Here is a 20,412-nt window from a genome sequence, read left to right as displayed (position 1 = left end):
TTTGGTCAAGTGGGGGAACCTGTGATCGATCCCAGATTAACTTGTGTCACTATGTGTAATTTAGCCTTTACATCTACATGCTTCACCTTACGCCCCTCACACCTGCCATCCTGCTGGCATCAATACGGCCCTAAATCACACCACAGGCCATCCCTTTTGGTCTCCCTTTGAAAATGTTTGCGAGTATCAATGCTTTAAAAGAACATCCCAGAAATTGTAACAGAAGTACAGTAGCTCTCAAAAAGAATAACTCTTTGCCACCATGACGCTTCAAATGACTCCGTCGATTAAAGCAGCCTTTAATTTTGCTAGTTAACCAATTGCACAAAGTTAAATTTCTTGTGGGTATCACCTTGGAACCTTACAGACAGGGCTTGTTTCTTCTTTAGCTGACCCCTCTGTCGCTTCTCTGTACAGGAAACCCCCCTCCTTTCATGAGTCAACTCATGGTCTGCAGTAACTGTTCGGAGTAGTGTGTTTTTTTTTTGTTTTCTTAAATAAAAGTATGGGAACTGTTTCAGTAAAATTATAAAAGCTTTGGCAACAATTTCCAAGAGATTCTGCCCAGTTTGACCTCTAAGGTCAGGTGTTTGGAATAATGGCGTCCTCTCAGGTGCACCCTCCCATTTATGTCTGCGTCACGCACACTGCTGAGAGAGCGTCCCACACGGCTGGTGCACAATGGCGCCCTCTTGTGGTACCAGACGAACCTCAGCAGCAGATGCCTGCCCCTCCCTAACTCCAATAGGCTTCACTGCCTACCAGTACACGCAGTGTTGTGTATTTTGGTATTCACAGTTGAATCCAGATTGTTTTCAATTTGAGAATCATTGCTACACATTGGAAATGACATCAGACCTATTTGAACCTCTAGAATAAATCCAAAAGTTAATCTGGTAAACTAAAGGCCTAGAACAGAAGTTTTGAAAAGATATTTATAGACATTTCTAATCTTCTTAACAAAGGGTTTGCTTGGAGTCTCTCTTCAAAATAAATGTTTCGACCAGCAAATGAGACGTCTGGATTGTAGTGTCTACATAGACCCAGGCCCAGCTCTCCCACGTTGCTGCACCGCTCTGCTTCCTTCCCGTTTTTCTGAGTGCTTTCTCCTGCTTTTGCCTTGTTAGGTCTCGGCCTAGGCAGCGCCTGCGCTGTCTTGTCGAGAGACGCTGCATACAGTATAGTGGGGAAAGCTCTGCCCACTTTCTGTCCATGCTTTTGATTGGCTCAAATCTGAAATGCTGCATTCTGCCTGGTTGACGGCGTATTAGTCCCGCCTCCTTACTGCCATGATGTAATTTTTGTCCTTCCATGGCTATCAGCCCCTTTACTTAAGCAACTCTTTTGTTCCCCTGCCTCCTCCTGTTCCCTCCCGCAGTCCGTGACCCCCCACCCACTCCAGTTCCTGCCTTCTTCGGCGCCCGCATTTTTGTTTACAATGCAATAGGACTCGCGTAAATACAAGTCCTATTGCATTTGTAAATGCTTTTTTTCATATGATTGGCTGCCTGCATTCGCACTTTCTTTTGCCTGACCTGTACAGACTCTCGCATGCGCGCATTGCTTTACATCATGTGCATGCGTGCCAAAAGTCTGCCTCTGCCTCTTACTATTACTGTCATGTGCGTTAGGCGCTTAACATTGCTTTATGTTTAATACTGATAATAGCTGCCAGAAGTTTATTGCAGCGTGCTTTTGGGATCTTTTACTTCACTCGTTACACGAGGTGTGCACTATTTAGTTTATTTGCGATGCCCCCCACCCTTCCCCAGCACTCGCGGGAGAATGGCGAGCATTATTTGCATATAGAGCGCGCAATGCGCACTTTCACTTTAATAGTGGCTGCCAGTAACACTGGGTGAATTTTTAATTTTAACTTTAATTAAAAGAGCGATGCCCGCTCCAGGGACACTGAGCTCTGTTTATTTATTACTTTAACACTTGCACCTAGCCGATGAACGCCCCGCCTCCCCAGGGTGGGCAGCCTCCTGCTCCCGAGTACACAGTCACAGATACTGACTCTAAAATGAATGACGGCCGAAAGTAACTAAGTCCTGAAGCCCTGCGACCCCCATCGGCTCCTATACGCGTCCCGCGCTGTTGTAGTCAAGGCCGGGTTTTAGGCACATTCCTGGCGTGAAGCACTACATGGGCGACCTCCGTCGCAAGTAACGCTGGGTCCTGAAGTCCTACAGGCCCCACCGGCTATGATATGTGTCCTGTGCTAAGGCAGCTGCTTATTCCGTAGCTCAAAATCAGAATAGAAAGAATTTGTCATTATCACTCCAGTGCACCATAACTCCGAGAAAACCTGTTGTTGACGGAGACTTCTGAAAAGCTTACTACTGCTGTGCCCATCAAGTGAGTGTCAATCAGCCTTCATTGTGTGGCTCTAATAAGGCGTGCAACGCCCATTGGGCTGAAAGGTGAAGCCATCCCGTCGTGTGTGTCAGCCCAGGCTGAGACGGCTTCCCAGGCACACACAGCCACAGCCGAGCACTTCACAGGCCTTAAAAAAAGACCAATTGCTTGTTAAGGAGGCTTTGTTGTGTTTTCACGCCTTCTTAGAGCCCCTGCAGCTCCGCTCTGCCGTTTGCTTGAAGAATTAGTGCCCCCGAAATTATTTCTTAGCCCCCTCCCACTTCACCCCCCCGCTGGAAATTTGGCTTTAGTTGCTCTTCTGGCTCTGATCCCTCAGCTATCAACATCGCATCAGTATTCATGCTTATTTGTTAACAGCACACTCCATAACTCAATTGTTTTCTAGGTGCTTGAGAGGGACGAGTTCTAGGGCAATACATTTTATTACCAATGCCCAGCCAGTTCAGGGGTCGGAAAAAACCTATAGAAGCAGTACTGTCCCTTACAAAAGGGAGAATTGGTGTGTACATCATTCAACACAGAAGTTATATGTATATAGATACAGAGAGAGTCAACAACAGTAAAATAATTTACAGTAATTGCCTACATAAACAAGAAGACTGTCTCAGTTATCACTAAATGATGGCACTTTACATCTTTCAGGCTTGGGCACAATTTTCCAGATGCAATTTTACTTTTTATGGTAAAGCTAATACTTGAACATTGCATAACTGTCAGAGATGAATTGCTTCAGAATGGCCAGTGTTTTAAAACTGCTTTTGTTATATTTGTGCCTATCGATGTAAAGTGTTATTCATGATTGTTTGTATTTGGTGTGGCCCGAGGGCTAAAACAGCAAATAATGATTGGCTATCACCCTAAATAATACATTACTATTAAGTAAATTACAGTGAACTAAAGTCCTTTATTACATTGGTTTAAAACACAGTAAGTAAATATTTTTAGAATATTGAGAGCCCAATTTATGCTAGGGAGACAAAGTATATGTGGTTGCTGTGGCAGATGTTCTTAAGGGCTTTTATGTGTATAACGAATAATAATGGCCACGGGTGGAGGCCTGTAGCACCCTGCAGTTTAATGGCTAGCTGGGGAGAAGAAGACTCCTATGCAAGGTGAATATGTTCAATCGAGGCATGGTAAACATTCTGACCAAAATAATAATAAAAGTCAGATTGTTTCCAAACCAAAAAAAAACAATACACAGGCTCACCATCCACTGTAGAAAAGCTTATTTTGACAGTGAAACAAAATCAAGGCAAATCTATACATTTTGAGATTTACTCTGTATGTAACAATGTGCATTTAATGGGAATTCCTGAAAGGGCGATGAGCAATATGGAACTGTTGTTCAAGAAAGTAATATCTGAACTGTTTAATACATCTGAGATATCGAAGCATTGTACTGTTGAGCACATGCATGGATCTCTCACTCTGATTCCATTCTGCTTCCAAACCAATTATTGTTAAAACTATTCAGCTACAAGTATTGTGATTCTCTCCACCTACTCATGCTAGAGTGTCAGCTATATAAATGTGTCTTTTTCAGACTTCGCACTTTTGTACAAGCGGCCCAATTCTACCACTCGAAATTGGTTATTTTGGATGACCAGTACACTTAGCATAAAGCCGCCAACCGCCCTGGCTGGCAGCTGCACATAGTACTTTATTTTGCCTGTTGCACAGTCATATAAGATCCTTTCTGATTAAACCTTCTATGGCACGGTTGTACTTTTGCGGTCCTTGCATACACAAGCTTGTTTTTTACTGCTTTCTCCTTCCTCTCCCCCCCCGTTCTCTGGTGCTTTTCCTGCTTTTCCCTGTTTTTTTACTGCTTACCCGGCTGTTCACAGAGCACTGAGAAGCAGCTAGCAACTCCAGGGCCTTGAGACCCTCACGGGTGATTTGCTGCACTTTATAAATCCTGATTGATTGATTGATTGATTGATTGATTGATTGATTGATTGATAGGTAAAAAGCACCTGTCCATAGTGCTATATGGTAACATCGACCTGCAAAAATGTTCCGCACATCAAATGCACTCGCAATTGACAAACTTAAGAAAAGATGAAGAAACAAATAATGACATTGAACATTCCACTAAATCAAAATTGAAACAGAATGGAAAAAGTGCTTCTTTAGATAGCATTTTAATAAGGTAAACTATTAAAACCCAAAGAAATAATGGAACATCCGTACTATCTTCCAGTATAGGCCAACAATTCGGCTACATTGCCTTGTATTTATTTAATATGGTTAAAGTATAAAAAGAAAATAGAAACCTGATCATGATATGATGTTTTTGTGGCCTCAGCATAAATGCATGTACTTTGTTTGTTACCACACGCTGGAAACCAAGCTGAAGTTCAGGGGAGCAACGTGATTGGTGCATTACAAGGCATATTTAGCAAAAAGTCACGAAGCGCAGCAACACACCTTGCTGCGCTGCGTGACAGGGAAAGAGCAGGAATGTGCTGTATTTAACATCATACGGCACAATCCTCCCTTTTCCCCTATGCTGGTGCACAATGTGCTGTCTGGCGCCTAAGCAGGCACCCTTACGGGATGCCTGGGTTGTAGGCAGGATAGTTTTTGTGTAGGAAGGAACACCTTCCTGCACAAAAACAATCCCCTGAGAAACAAGGAGAAATAAAGATCTTTCTCCTTGTTGTGCCTCCCCTGAGGATGCGTAGCATTTTGGCGCATTCTCATGCCTACCTGTAATGGTAAGTCTGGGAATCCGCCGAAATCCATTGGTGTTCCGTGGGAACACCCATGCACCACCCATGGCACGCCTTCCTGGGGCAGAGTAATGCAACGCAGTGATTTGGGCTGGGTTGCGTTACTCTAGATTTATCAAGCCTTAAAGGGCCACAAAAGGTGGCCTTGCATGGCTTGATAAATCCTACTTAGTAGTTGCGTGCCCCTTGCCACCCCGTTGTGTGGTGCAAGTGCGCCACAAACTACTTGATAAATTTTGCCCTGAATTTACACACACAAATAGCACCATTTACAACTGCTTGATAGAGACAAAACTTGATCTTATCATCCGCGTTTTTTTGCTTCCCAGATGGGTGCACTTTACAAGTACCACAACATAGAAATAAATCAATTTATTCATGTGCAGCGTTACCCCAGCTAAGTAGTACTATTAAAAAGTGAGTACATTTCAAGGGTGTGGAGTGGTCTTTCAGGGCGAGAATAGTTGGGAACACCGACAAACCTGAGAGGTTATGAGTATGAGTGACTTTTTTACAACTTATATTTAAATCCTAGAAATGGTTGGAAATTTACTTCTGTCAATGGCAGAAGTAAATTCCCGTCTGAGTGTAGAAAGGGGACGGTAACACACCCAGAACTGGTAGAGGTGTAGGGAATGTTCTTTCGCTAGGAGGGAATATGTTTCTCCGGACAAATGCAATGCCACTTTAACATACACACTGTATGCCTAGTTACCTGCAGATGTCACAGGCTGCCAGTCATACTCCTGGAAACACTTGTGAATCCCTTACAGTTGCAAAGCTGCATCCATGCAGAGGTGTAACCCTAGGGTCACTATCTTTTGTAAATCAGTCTCTTGCGTCTCCAAACACCTATACTAACTTTAGACTCAGGAGCTCAGTCACTCAAAAATGTAAATACGATACATTGAACTCTCATCTTCATGTGAGGTCAGCTGTCATGAGACTGTGTCACTGAGCTCTCATCTTCATGTGTGCCCATTTGCGATGGGACAATGTCTTGGAAGCTGATGGCTAAGCCTTTATCTTCAAGCGTGGGCATCAGACTATAGCTAGTCGATATGTGTTAAAACCCAAACCATTTACAGACACCCATTAAAAGACACACAGCACATGTTGTAGTAACTCATGTAGAAGGTTTATCTTTATTTACCTTCTACAAACTATACCCGAGTACAGGGCATGTCCTGTACTCCGATTGGGTGCCTGCTGGGATATGAAAACCCTCACATTGGGCAACATTAACATGAACACTATATTACTCTTTGTTAATTAATTCACTGCCCACTGGATACAATGATCTGGCACCTGCCGGGTGTGACTTTGGTTCAGTACTTTATTTCTACTTAGAATCTTTCATTTAACATATGTCTTTTTGACCACAAACCTGCCCTGGTAGACCCATCACACTGGGGGGCGAGTTGAAAACCCTGCCCGTTCTCCACACATAGCCTTAGTCTGGGATAAGCTGCTTGCCCTCATCCATTGTCCAGCGGTGAGAGGCACGCCTGCGGCGGAGGTTGAGTGCACTCGTGTCTGTACGGTAGGCCATCTTCTTGTCCCGAAGGTTGTCTTCTAGGTGGATTCGGGAGATGTGGAGGAGGCTAATGTCATCTCTGGTCGTGTTCATGGCATTCTCTATAACTTTGCAGCCCTGGGGTGTTGTAAAGAGAGAGAAAGAGGCTGTCATAGAACTGTCAACTTAAGGCATCTAATTGCAAATAAAACAAGAATATATTAGGACATTTCCTATCTTGTATCCTAAAGCCATAAGCTCCTTCTTCAAGGACCATGATGCCAACTTTTGATTGACCCTGTAAAAACCCATGGTGACCCCAAACTTAAACTAGCAAGACCAACTACTCTGAGGCAAATTTTACACGATTTCTCACTCCATGGAAACCCCCATGATCTCATCTTCATATCAGACAAGCTTCCTCACTGCCCTCTGTCCTTTGACCCCTCAGAATCAGACATTGCCCAATCACACATGATCATAAACTGAACCACAAACTGGCATACAAGATCAAGGCCCTGGTCACCCGACAAAAAAACACAACTGACTATCTCTGCATAACTAGATGCAATCTACACAGGGCTTCCCCAATTCCTTGACTCCACCTCATACGTTCAAAAACGCCCACTGCTTTGCCCTCTACCCACATGAACCCCCAAGCAAATATTTCCTAGCGAGTCCCATTCCTGGTCACCCATTCCTCAAAACATAACATCTTCAAAACATAATAACCTCAATTAAATTTGAAATCCAGATTACAGATCACCCACAAGAATACAGAGGAAGTATGGGTGTCTTCCCATCAGCCTACTACAAACATCTCATTTTTTCTTTAAATTCTATTCACCATGGCTAGTCAATAACGTCAATTCTTTAGTCCCCTCTTGTAACACCTTATCAAACTCTTGCGTCACCACCACGTGCTTTACTTCTTATTCATCCTTTAAAACTTCCAATCCACACCACTCGCCCATTGCTCCACACAACCCTGTCTATCATACACTCCTCACTCAGTTTAAATAATCTCCAACCCTAACATAGAATTATATTCTAATACTTAAGTCCACCAGCCCATCCTGTGATTCATTGAACCCTTTCAGCACTTGAATTATTAAATCTCTGGCTCTTACTGCCAGAGATCATCTCTCTAGCCATGCCCATCTCTATCAGGAATTCATCCATAATGCTGTAAACCAACCATTGCGATCCTAATGCTGAAAAAAAAGTACTGAGATGCGGGTTTGGCCTAGAAAGGGACTAGAGTAGACATAGTTTGTCGGTGCTCAAGTTCTTCTCCTCCATTTCTGCTTGAAAATAGCACCCAATAATCACAAATATTTTAGGGTTTACCAGTGGGAAATGCCAGTAGGTCTAGTACACAGCGGACATTCCGAGTTAGTGCCTGCAATTGAGTGCAGGAGGAGTGGGCTGAACTCATTTGTGTGTGTGATGCTGCTGAAATAGCAGTTGTAATTTGGATAAGCTTGGTAGGGACCTGAGAACATTATCACCTCAGATCAGCGGGCAGATTAGTCGAAAGAGTTGGTCTGCCAAAGTGGAGCTGTGACGGGCTGCAGCAGTCTAGTTGTGGAATCCTGCAAAGAGCAGCAGTCCAGGTCAGAGAGGAGGTGATCACTGGTGGGGCATTCTGATGACACCGAATAATGAGGTGAGTATGACCAAGACCTCCTTAGTCCACATTTAGCTGTAGAGGCAGGAAAAGTCACTAAACCCAGGGAAGAATTAACCTTTAAGAAGCATTGAGGGGTGTACAAGGAGGTTCACCGGCTGCCAGATTTACAAACAGCCTCCCACACCAGAGGCAGCTGGATCAACAGATGACATGGACACAAGATGTAGTACCTCTCAAGATACAGGAGACTTGGACGGAGGCCATGCCTCTCCATAGGATGACAGCCAAAACTGTCAGGAAATATAAAGAGCATCAACCAAGTGTCGCCTGAAAGAAGTGCATACCTGACAAAACCACCAGCAATCTCACTGAACTACCTCCAACAGAGATAAAATAAGATGTATGCACCTGATATCTGCATCCATGAACTGAGCTGGAATGTTGTAACCTTAGAAAACAAGGTGGACGAGCTCAAAATAAAAGTGGATGGTCATTCTGAAGAGCTTTACCACCTTACTAATAGGACTAAATACTCTTGCGGGAGGATAGGTGGAACAAAAGGACCTTGAATATAAGCCACAACACAATATTATTCACATACTAGGGCTTACCAACCTGACCAGACAATAACTAAACAAAAGTAGAGGCTTTAGGAGCTGCTGATGGCACTGAAGAAGGGGTCAGGAGCTGTTAAGATGGAAAGGAAAGGTCCCCTTCATGGTGATGGACAAGTGCATCAATATCTGGACCCCTGCTACTGATGTTTGGTCACGGTCAAACATGATCATGCATGTGCACCACGACCTTGGCTTGTCTCATGGTAATGCTGTTTGCGTAGACTTGGAGGGGCGGGCCAAGCACTACCCTGATAAAGATGGAGGGCTACTTCCCTTACCTGGAGTTAAGAGATCGGAGAGTGGTGGTGGCAACATACCCGTTTGGTGTAGTGTTCAGTAGAATCAGTAATGTGAACAGGCCTTATTACCTTTAGTCGGGCCTTCCGGCCCCATCTATGTGATTCTGTGGCTGTGTAATTAACTCACCCTTATCCTGCATGGATTGTGTGTGACGTCAGCCAGCACGTGATATGTATGTGTGTATGTGCCTGTAGGTTCCATTTTGGAAGCATAAGGCCTAAGAGTTGGGAAAGTTGAGTGCTGGAGCCCCAGATAGGAGATGTGGATTGCTCACATTGGCAAGTTTATTTTGACTTTTTTAAGGAGGTACTGGGCTAGATTGGCATTTGGGCACTTGCCTAGTGACTCCCAGTGTTTACAAGGGCTTTTATAACCATATGCTGATCGGTTGCCAGGAAAAAGTGAACAATTGACTTATTCAGAGCAAACTGGAAAATACCGCTTTGTAAACTGCCTTGATCTGTGGTAGTATTTTAAGAAAAAAGTCAATGAGAACACCTAGATTCCATGAGTTAAAAACATAAGAAGGGAGGAAACATAAAGGATATCTCAGTCAGAGCTGAGAAACAGCAGCCACAGCTGGTTCATGCTTTGGTTTTGTTGGGGTTGACCTAAACGTCATCCATTCTTGTTCGAGGCAAACCAGCTGGTGAGCTAAAGCTGGCCAACACTAGACCTGCCAAGCATATTGAGAGATGGGTGTCGTGGGCACATAAATCATAATAAACTTTCTATGTCTCAATGTTGGAAAAGAGGAATTGGAGATGAATATTAAAAAGAGGCAGGGAAATTGGCGAGCCATGCAGGACTCTACAGAGAAATATTTACAGTTGAACGGCGGGGCTTGTAGAACTCCACAAAAAGTAGAGTGTAGGGCAAGGATGAATGGTGGGACTGAACAGGAAGTAGAGACTATTGAAGAGATGAACTGCAGTGCTCGTGGGAGTCTACAGGAAGTAAAGACTAGGATAGGGTTGAATGGCGGGAGCTTTTGGGTGTCTACAGTAAGTAAAGTCTAGGGCAGAGTTGAACGGCGGGACTCCACAGGACTATTGTAGAGCTGAACAGCTGTCCTTGTGGAAGTCTGCAGAAAGTAAAGTGTACGGCAGAGTTGAACTGCAGGTCTTGTGGGACTCCACAGGAAGTAGACTAGGGCAGAGTTGAATGGCAAACCTTGGACACAGAACTCTACAGAAATTAGATAATAATACAGAGTTGAATGTACCAAGCTAAATAGCCTGACTCCAAAGATCTGACAGTAAATGGATCCATTAAACATAGCAATGAATGGGATCCTGTGTTGCTGCTTAAGGAGCATTGCTTGGATACATCAAGAAGGGGGGTTTCCATCCCATGATTCGTGTGCCTGAAGCCTGATTGGAGCAAATGACTATGTTGCAAATCACGTAAGAGATGGCTGGCTACAGTAAGTTCTATTAATTATTCCAACAGAGGGAGGTTAGCCATGGGTCAATATTTGTTAGAGAGTTTAGGAACTGTTACAGCCTTTTTCAGAAGCTGCAGGATGATAGTATGTATAATTTTGGAAGGGAAAACCTGTTCCATGATACATCTTCTAATGAGTCTTGTAATTAATATTGCCAGTTCCTCTCTATTTGAACTACAAAGGTGAGGGTGGCACCTGCTGGGGAGCACAATGGCATATTGTGCTTAAATTGGGCAGCCACCAAAGCTTCAGAGATAGGGGTGAATTATAAAGAGGGTGTAATGAGCAATGGGATGACCCTGATCAACTGGACTTGAGCTTGCCCATTACAGACAAGACACCTCATATATTCAATTATTCATATCTGCAAAGCAAAGTGTCTCACATAGGAATTGAGAGGGTAGCGAGTTGTTTAATGTATAATAGGTAGCATATTTCATGTATGCATTCTCACTATGTTACTATGTTTAACCACCTAAGTATCCTCTCAACTACACTTACACATTATACTTATACATTTATGCTTCCATATCAATATTGTTCTTAGGTATTCATCATTTACAAATTCAGTTGCACTTTTGCTATCTGCACGGTTTAATTACATTTATTATGATGTGTTTTATTTTTAGATTCTATATTATTGGTCTTAAGGACATTTTCAATTAATATGTCATATTTCTACTGTTTGAATATTCAGATTCTTAAAAATTATACATACATATTATAAAGGTTTGTAAAGAATATGTGTATTAAAGTAATGCACTCAAAACTCAGATGAATTAAAAATTAAAAGTTCAACACGACTATAAACTGCCACATCATCAAAATCACACCCAACTTAAGATGGCTGCCTCCCTGGTTTACTGACTTATGATATATTACAAAGGGTTAAGATATTCTTGAGGCTATTTAATACTACTTGAGCCATTGATCTTTTCAGAGTATTGGGGAATTGTGATGATATGAAAATGCTACAAGATTGATGATATATGTCAGGTCAGTCATGTTAAACTACTATTAAGTTATGAAAGTTCCTAAATTATTTTATTAAGATGAGAGGGAATGGCCATGACTGGCCTGAGCGGCCATGCTTCTGGTGGTGCCTACCCCAATGTACACGGAATCCAGGGCCATCTGTTGGGTCACTACCCTACTAAGGGACACTGATGGCAAGGAAGAACTAAGGGGGCGAGTAAAACTTTGACTGAGCAAGTAATTAGCGCCAAAAAATGAAAGTAGAGAGAATAGCATGAGTGCTTCCTGGGCACGTAGGCAACATGGCACCTACATAGAGAGCAAAAGGGAATGATGCATCCATCTGGGGAAGCCCCCAAAAATAGATGAAATTCTTGCAATCTGGCACCAGTTTGCCCCCTGCAGCTGGCATAATGAGGGCAGAAGGAGAGTTAGGCGGTGCACCATACAATCGCACTTCATCAGCCGGAAAGTGGAGTGACATGACTGGCCTATGGGTGGCGCCACTGGCCCTTGGTGTCAGACCCAGGAATTAAAGGCTGCCATAAAGCAGAACCACCCCTGCTTGTAGTGAGGATACAGGATGATCAACTGCAGACATTGCTATGTTAACATAAGTGAGACTGATGGAGCAAGAATTCGCACGTAAAGCGTCTTGCTTGTATTCAAGAACCTCGAATAACATTAATAAAATGTAACCAACATGTTTGTCTTACTAATTTCCCATTTATTCTGACATTTTGGGTATCCTAGTGATGCTTGCCTATGTGTTTATTAACCTTAATACGCTTGCCACTAAAATGGCCGCTGCTTGGCGGGGTTTTCTTCTGCGCATGCGTTGGTCACAATCACGTGACGTGACGAACTCGCAGTTCTGGTGGGAATCTTTGCGCTTGCGCACTCGACTTAAGATGGCCGCTTTGTGTTCTCACATGCTGAAGCTTGCACTGCCGCTTTCTGCATTTCTGTTCGTCTTGCACTAATCTTAATGCTATAGTTAGTATAAAGTAAGGGGAGTCATATAGGGATTCCTGGTATACAGTGTATTCATTTATTTCTATGTTGTAAATTGTTTTTTCTTTACTTTTCATGTATCGTAACCCTTGGGCCTGGAGGGATTCAAAACCCCATCTTAGAAGTCCCTACTGCGCATGTCATCCTGGCAGAGGGAAGAAAACCTTGTACCAGTGGAAATCAGCCAGCTGGCAGCCACAGTCAAGATGCTCATGAGAAATGACCTGCGACCCAGCAGGACGAAGCTGAACTGTACTACAATTGACACAATTGTATATAATCTTTGTAGTCTCCATTGTATTTTGTAAAATATGTCATGGGAACCCCAAATTCAATAGGCGGTCCCAAAAGATGCAAATTGCGACTTGTAGAAGTTTATCCTGGTTGGTGTGTTGACCTGTCCTACTTGAGGACCAATCGAAATTGGGGATTCTTACACTTGCAACATTTGGGGGGTGGTACACTGACCGGAAAACAGTATAACTAGCCTAGGTTTAGCTAGAGAATTCGTCCGACTTGTCCGAATAGCTGACCTGTCACTGACCCAACGCACTCAATAGGTGACTGATACAGAGAGCTGAGGAGCACTCTGTCCGTAATTTCCACAGACCCAAGCGGGGGTTTTAAGAACCTTAAGTGCTGGCGGAGCACTTTGCTGGAGAATTCGATAACCCAATCAGGGTTCTGACTGTTAGCTGCAGAGAGGGTGTAGCGCAGGCGTTGCTACCGAACTGCGGGTGCTGGTCCTTTCCTTGATGGTCCTGTCCTGATCCTAATCTGGTTTACCTTTCCTGTCCTGGGGTGTCCATTCTGCACCTGCTGGCCTACTGGCGACTGTCCTTCCTTGGGGTTTCTCCTGTCCTTAACTGACCCGTGGCCAGGGTTGGTCTCCACACCGTTCACGGTAAATATAGTGCTGGGAAATCTATTCTGCATCCTTCATTCTTTTCTTTGCTTTAATAAAGACGTACTCTTGCATATTGATTTTCCATGCTTTCTTTGCACCGACAAATGAAAAGGTCATACATTATAGTTGTTATAATAGCATGTTCCAATTTTTTCCCTATCCTTTAAGTACGTTCCTGCATACAGCTTATGAAATATAGATGTTCCTTTTTCTTTACCTTCCTTTAGCTAAATGAAGTGACTGCTCTGAAATATTAGCGTGTTCCCCTTTTACCCTTCCTATAGTTACATGTTATTTTTCGAGTCTCCATAGACTGACTAAATTCTCATACGGTGTCCACTTTAGAAGGGGTACATTCTAGCATGTTCCTTATCTCTCCCCGTCCTTTAGTCACTCCATGACTAGTCTAAACCCCTGAACATTTCTTATTAGCATGTTCCCTGTTCTTACCTTCCTTTAGAATTCTAAATGGTTAGCCTGATTTATTTCCTATATGGATACGTGCTCTTTATAATTTTAGTTATTGACAGTTTATTGGCTGTAAACCTTATGTTTAATGAAACTGACGAATTTTAGATAAAGGTTTTTAAAACTTCCCGAGTTTGTGGTTATTATATGAGTGCAAATGGAGTAAATAGAGTATTTTGGTGTCTGCCTTTCTTTTACAGCTAGCTCCCTGATCCATCGTGGTCATTAGGTACCCGCAGCAGTGGAATGGTAAGTCGGGTACATTAGAAAATACAGTAGGAAGGAACAGGGTTACTGATAGTAGAGTGTAAGGTTACCCCATCAATAAATATGGTAAACTGAATTTTTTATGGTCCCAATACGTATATGGTAAAATTATAGTCAGGTGACCTGCGCGCTCTATCAAGGCATATGCTTAAACGCATTTTGCCGCTTTTGCACATGACACTATATGGCTCTCGTAAATAACCTGCTTGCGCGCTTTCACATGAAAACTGTCTGTTTTTCACAAATCTGGCGCGCTCTGTGCCCTCAGTGTGCAAAGTGCGTCCAAGGTCGAATAACAATGTATGCTGTTAATTCACGTTGATCAGTCCCACGCACATTAGACATAACAGAAAACGCAGCTGCTCAAACTCAAACTCAGGTGCTTTTAATATTGCATTGCATGCATGAGGAGGCACTTGGAGACAATCTTTCCAACATTGAGGAGCTGTTCTTGTCATGGAATGTGATTCATTCCATCTGATCCTGGAGGTATGGGGTCCCCCATCAAAGCCTAGAGGTCTTCTTCTATTAATAATTAAAACTAGCTCCGAGCACGGGGAGGGTGGTAACGGCACTCTAATCCTGTTTCCACTGTCATTTATAATATGATTTCCCCTTTCGTGTTTTATGGAATTGTCACAATGCTAATCGTATTATTCTTATGCTTCTGTTTGTTAGTATTGGTGAAAGTACTGCATATTAGAGCACGTTAGTTAAAATAAAACATTTTAAACTAAAACGTGTCTCTGATTACTCACGTTGTGGACTGGTATGAGAGTTAGAATGAAAGAGTGTTCTTGATTCCCACTATTCCTGAGAGTTTCCTAAGTTGCATGTTCTAGGTTGACTAATCATTGGTAGCTCCGCTGTAGCACGGAGAACGAATAAGACACTAATGCTAGTCGGATCGGGGTTCTGGGCACTGAGGTGGGTTTTTTGGTACACCACAATACACTGAGGTCCTGGTTTCCTGCGCATAGTTCTGTGCATGAGCTCAGTCCCTGGAACATGGCGCACCTAACGTTTGGTCTTATTTTCGAGACACTTTAGTAGTGCTTATACTTGTCCACAATACCCTCACTCCTGTTTCCTGAAAACAGTTGTGACGGCTCAACCTACCTATATAAATTAGTTATAGGTTCATTCAAGCTTGAGATTTTAAAAAGGTTCACAATATTAGATTGAATTGTTAACCCTGTTTGTGCTACCTCACATATAAGTAGTTTTCCTTTCTAAGTCGTTATGGCAATCGAAATTGCATCGCATAGTCGTGCGGCGCTCCATCGTCATTTCACACAATATGGAGTGCCTGACGCAGGTATGGTGCTTATTTTTGTGGTTGGTGCCAACGCAGAGTTCCAATTTGAAATTTTCTACTCTTGGGTTACCTTTGAGGCTGTGATGAAGATGAGAACTTATTCCATTCATATACTCCCACAGCGATACCTGTAGCATATCGGCCATATACAACACTTGAAGTTGTAATTTCGGCATGGCAGCATAGTATTTGGTTTCATGGCGCCCTCCTCCACACCGTGACTCCAGTCCGTTTAGGCCCTTTATCGATCGCAGGGGCCACTTGGTCAGTTTTGGTCGGGTACACACCGCATCCACGTTATCTAAATGTCGCGGTGGAGAAATTGCATGTTTTGCATACCTCCTTAGTAGGGGTGCATCGTGCTTTAGTCCAATACGTTTCCCGCAATCTCAAGGTGGGGGCACCTGGGGTTGCGGCGCAACCGGCTGGACCTGTCGGGATGTCGTTTAGTCCCATTATGGTTAATTTGGTTAAGGGCAAGCGTCCCCAGAATAAGGATGATTTTCCTTATTGGCTTGCTGAGAAATTTGACCAGCTGGAAGCAGTATTTCCTAATATTACACCTGTGGAAAAACCCAGGATACTCACTATTAGTTTGCAGAAAGACTTAATACCAGAGGTAACCGATTGTGAAAATTGGGGTAAGGTATTGGCAGCTGTGTATGCAAAGTGCTTCGGCACACCTTCTATGACTGTCCTGCCCTCCGTGATCAAGCGTGTTCAAGATGAGCACGGTCCGGAGGCGGCAGTTGAGTTGGGAATGAGGCTTGTCGGAGTGTTTCACATATTTGCTGATATCATCCTTGTGAATGTAAAGTGAGATGCAGTTAACTTTCAGTTGTCTAATGCTTTGCGCCTTGTCCCGGATGCCGCAAAACCCCGTGAGTTACCAAAAATTTTTGCAGAGGCATATAAAACCATTGACCGCAATAGTTTGGGTTTTAAGCCTTTTGCTAAAACAGCAGCACAACCGCAAATTCAGACGGCGCAGTCTAATAAAGACCACCCTCCTGTTTTTCCAAAAAGGAATTGGAAAAAAAAAGTAAGGGAAGCAACAACAGAAACAAGGGTCGCGTGCTGCGTCACCAGCACTGGAAACTACTGAGCACACTTATGATTTGCCCGACTGCGCAAGAATTAGGACTCTTTATAGATTTCAGGTCTCTGATCAGCGTTCCCCTCGTTCTTCAGAGGAAACATCAGGCTCACAAGCCGGTGGAGGAGATCGCCAGGATCGCGCCAGAGGTCGAGGTGCCCCACTAGGACGCGAGCAACCTCGTCAGACTGATGGTAAAGGCAAGCAGGATGATTTTCCTCGTCAACGCCCTTTGTTTCAGAAAAAGAAAGTTGCTGCTTTAACAGCGAGATGCCACGGACGGTGAGAACTCAAATTTGAGAACTCAACTTTGGTACCTAACATGGGCGTCCATTTCTGAAGGCGACAGCAAATTACACATTCATCACAGTTGAAACTACTGACACCCGAGTGGCTCCCCCTGACAGACTATATGACATAGTATTTATAATTTGAATATGATATACAACGTGTTGTTTAAGGGATGTTTTGGGAGAATCTGACTTCTTCATATGACATCTTGTTAGCTGAGGCAGATTGGCCCCCGCCTTTCATTTTGGCCGCTCTGATGGGGGAGGAGGTAATCCTCCCTAGTTTTACGACATACTGTGCCCAAAGAGCAAACAAAGAATTTTCTGGAACAGTGGGCTCTGGTGCTTGCACTGGCCTTATACCGTACTCAAGTTGGGTGGGATAACCTTTCGCCCCCACTTGAGATACCCTTGCGGTCTATGCCACAGCCACAACCCCAATATCCCCTCCGGCGGGAGGCAAAGGCTCCAGTTTCTGAAATTCTAGAACAATTAGAGTATCAAGGAGTGATTGAGACATGTGTGTCACCGATGAATAATCCTCTTTTTACTGTAACCAAACCCGATGGGTCGTACTGCATAGGTTTGGATTAGCGACATTTGAACTGTCAATGTCGAACATGAGCAGTACAAAACACCCATTAGTCTGCCCTTATAGACAGTCTTGTGAGAAAAAGGTTTAAAACCACGCTCGACATTTCCAATGGCTTTTTTAGTCATAACCTGTCCTCAATAAGTAGTCAATGGACAGCCTTTACTTCCGGCGGCAAACAAAAACAATTCAAAAGATTGGCCATGGGCTACAAGAACAGCCCGGGCGTTTTTGCCATACGTGCCGCCTCTTTGTTAGACGACATGGACCCTGATGCGTACTCGTACGTGGATGATATTTATCTCACGGATGACGATCATGGCCGCATCTCTGTCGCGTGGACCGCATCATAGTTTTATTTGCGGACTACGGTTACAAATTTAACTTTGCAAATTCGCACATTGCAGAGTACACAGTGTTGTTTCTGAGCTCAACAATGAAGGTACAGGCCTGGTTCCTCACTTCTTAGAGAAATGCGCACGTTTGCATTCTCCAACAACCCTGAAAAAATTACAATCTTTGCTGGGATTCTTGAGCTTCGGTCGAACTTACATTCCCGAATATGCTTAGCGTATCATGCCACTATATGCCTTGGTACAACCAACCTTTACAAAAGCCTGCTGACTTCCGGAACATTGAGCTATACTGCAGTGTTGCAGTCTGATCTTCTTGAATCTAAATACTTGTTAACAAGTGACAGCCACACAAACCTGGTGATAATAATTGTGCCAGGCGCAGTTAGTTTTACATACTTAACATATAATGAAGGAGACACAGTACCTATAGCTTACAAATCACATGTGTATACTTCGGCTGAAATGCGATTTTCAACAGTTGAAAAAGTCTTGACAGCGGTCCAGATGGCGATCCTAAAGGAACGCGCACTGGCGCATGGAAAACGCATATTGGTTGTTACACCGTATCCTGCGCTTGAGGCAATGATGAAAGCCAGTGTACCAAATTCAAAAGCTTTACATCCGCTTTGGACACAATGGGCTACTTCGCTGACATCACCAGATGTCACATTTATCTTTGACAACAATTGCAAAAAAGGATACCTAGGCAGTTCAATCAATACACATTACATTAACATATTGTACATTAAAAAAGAAGTGATGATTATGAACTCAGTGTAAAGAAGATTACGTTTGCTAAAACATATAGAATTTCATTTTATTCATATTTTTATTAAAAAAAGGATGCATTTAGAAAAGTTGTCAGATACACAATCTGTTGCATACTCAATATCATACATGCATGGTGAATAATGATAATTTTAGTAAACAGTTTGGTCTGAACATTCTCGAATACAAAGTTTATGATACTAAAGACAATTATAAAAACAAGGACTAGTACAAAGTGGCTGTGTGGAATAGGTTCTCGACGCGCGTTTCAGCACTGAAGGTGCCTTCATCAGGAGTGCCACAGGTTGTTATCATTGCAGAGGTGGTATCTAGTCTGTATTTTTAATGATTCGTGGGAGGACAAAACAGGATGCCAGGTGCTGCTTGTAGGCGACAGGGTAGGACAGTGACGTAGTGGGGTCAGCTGTAATCCACGTTCAGGAACTACAGAAGTGGGCGTTGTTTAAATAATCTGATGTAAGGTACTCCACTTCTCGTGAATGAAAATCTCTTGTGGATGTAGTTAGCCCAGATTATAGCTATTCAATTTTCAGGTGGGAAATAAAGCTTCATCCGTACGTGGAAATGGAGGACCCAGAAAGTAGAAGACTGGTCACTGTGGGTGTTACTAGCTATGGAGCTAGGTTGATAGCTCACAAAAAGGAAGAGTTTCCAAAGATATGGCCAGGATAGTGGCACAAAGGTCAAAACTCCCTGGTGGAGCAACTGAGAGTCTGATGGTTCGAGTAGATAGACCCCACACTCATGGAGTGGCGGCGCCGTGATTTGAAGCAGTCTGAGAAGTTCCCATGTGGACATTTATCTTTGACTCCTCTTCGCAAACTCAGGAGTTCTTACAGTATGAATTTGTTCATCCTGCTCCTCTGTCTATGCGCCCGCTTGAGGATTACCATTGTATCATTTACACTCGCGGTTCAGCGCAACCGGCGACGGAATCTAAACATTCTTATTCAGCAGCCTGCGCTATAGTGGCCGTTACCATGGTGAATGATGAATTCAAGTCCGACATCCTTTCTCCACTCCAGGCGGCCTTTCGGCAGAAGACAGGCACGACCGATCAGGCGTTTCGCCTGAGCTTGCTGTATTGGAAGGTAGTTGTGTTGGGCAAAGGCAGTTTATATCTTGCCTTTATTGACAGCTTTCGACCTAGTTCCCAGGGACCTGCTTTGGCAGGTCCTTCGGGACATGGGTATGCCTCTGGAACTTTTAGAGCCGCTCATTAGGTTACACGAGAATAACTTTGCCTGTCTAAGGTGAGGAAACCAGGGCCAAAACACTGAGCCATTTAAAATCAGGTGGGGGGTACGCCAAGGGCGTGTCCTGGCCGCCACCCTCTCCTCCCTATATGTAAATCAGGTGGCTGACCTCTTATGCTCTACCCCGGCCGATGCCCCATTGCTGCCTAATCATAAAATAGCTACTTTGTTGTTTGTAGATGACACTCTCTTAGTGTCTAAAACCCCCATGGGCTTACAGAAGCTTTTAAATTGCTTTTAGAAATTTTGTGACGATAGGGGTTTGGTCATCAACACAACTAAAACTAAGTTGATGATGCTAAATCCTCACACATCCTTTAAGGGTAACTTTGTTCTTGATAATGTCCCGCTCGAACAAGTGAGCTCCTTTGATTATCTGGGAATCAAGTTATCTGAGGGTATGGTATAGAAGAAACATCTAGAGATGGCATCCTTGAAATTTTCCCAGCTA

At 43.5% G+C, this 20,412-nt stretch overlaps 1 protein-coding gene across 1 annotated transcript in view; it reads right to left on the bottom strand.

The window, feature by feature from the left end:
• Positions 1-6,438: 6,438 nt before the first annotated feature.
• Positions 6,439-20,412, bottom strand: part of TEKTL1 (tektin like 1) — a 248,290-nt gene continuing 234,316 nt past the window's right edge. The window contains exon 8 of the mRNA XM_078641461.1: positions 6,439-6,774. Coding sequence (XP_078497587.1) covers positions 6,574-6,774 — 201 coding nt within the window. The 3' untranslated portion in view covers positions 6,439-6,573. The remainder of the gene's footprint in view (positions 6,775-20,412) is intronic.

Source organism: Lissotriton helveticus, chromosome 5_1 (assembly GCF_964261635.1).
Source record: "Lissotriton helveticus chromosome 5_1, aLisHel1.1, whole genome shotgun sequence".
NCBI lineage: Eukaryota > Metazoa > Chordata > Amphibia > Caudata > Salamandridae > Lissotriton > Lissotriton helveticus.
Note: the sequence above shows the minus strand (reverse complement) of the source record. Positions and strands in the feature narration are given on the sequence as shown.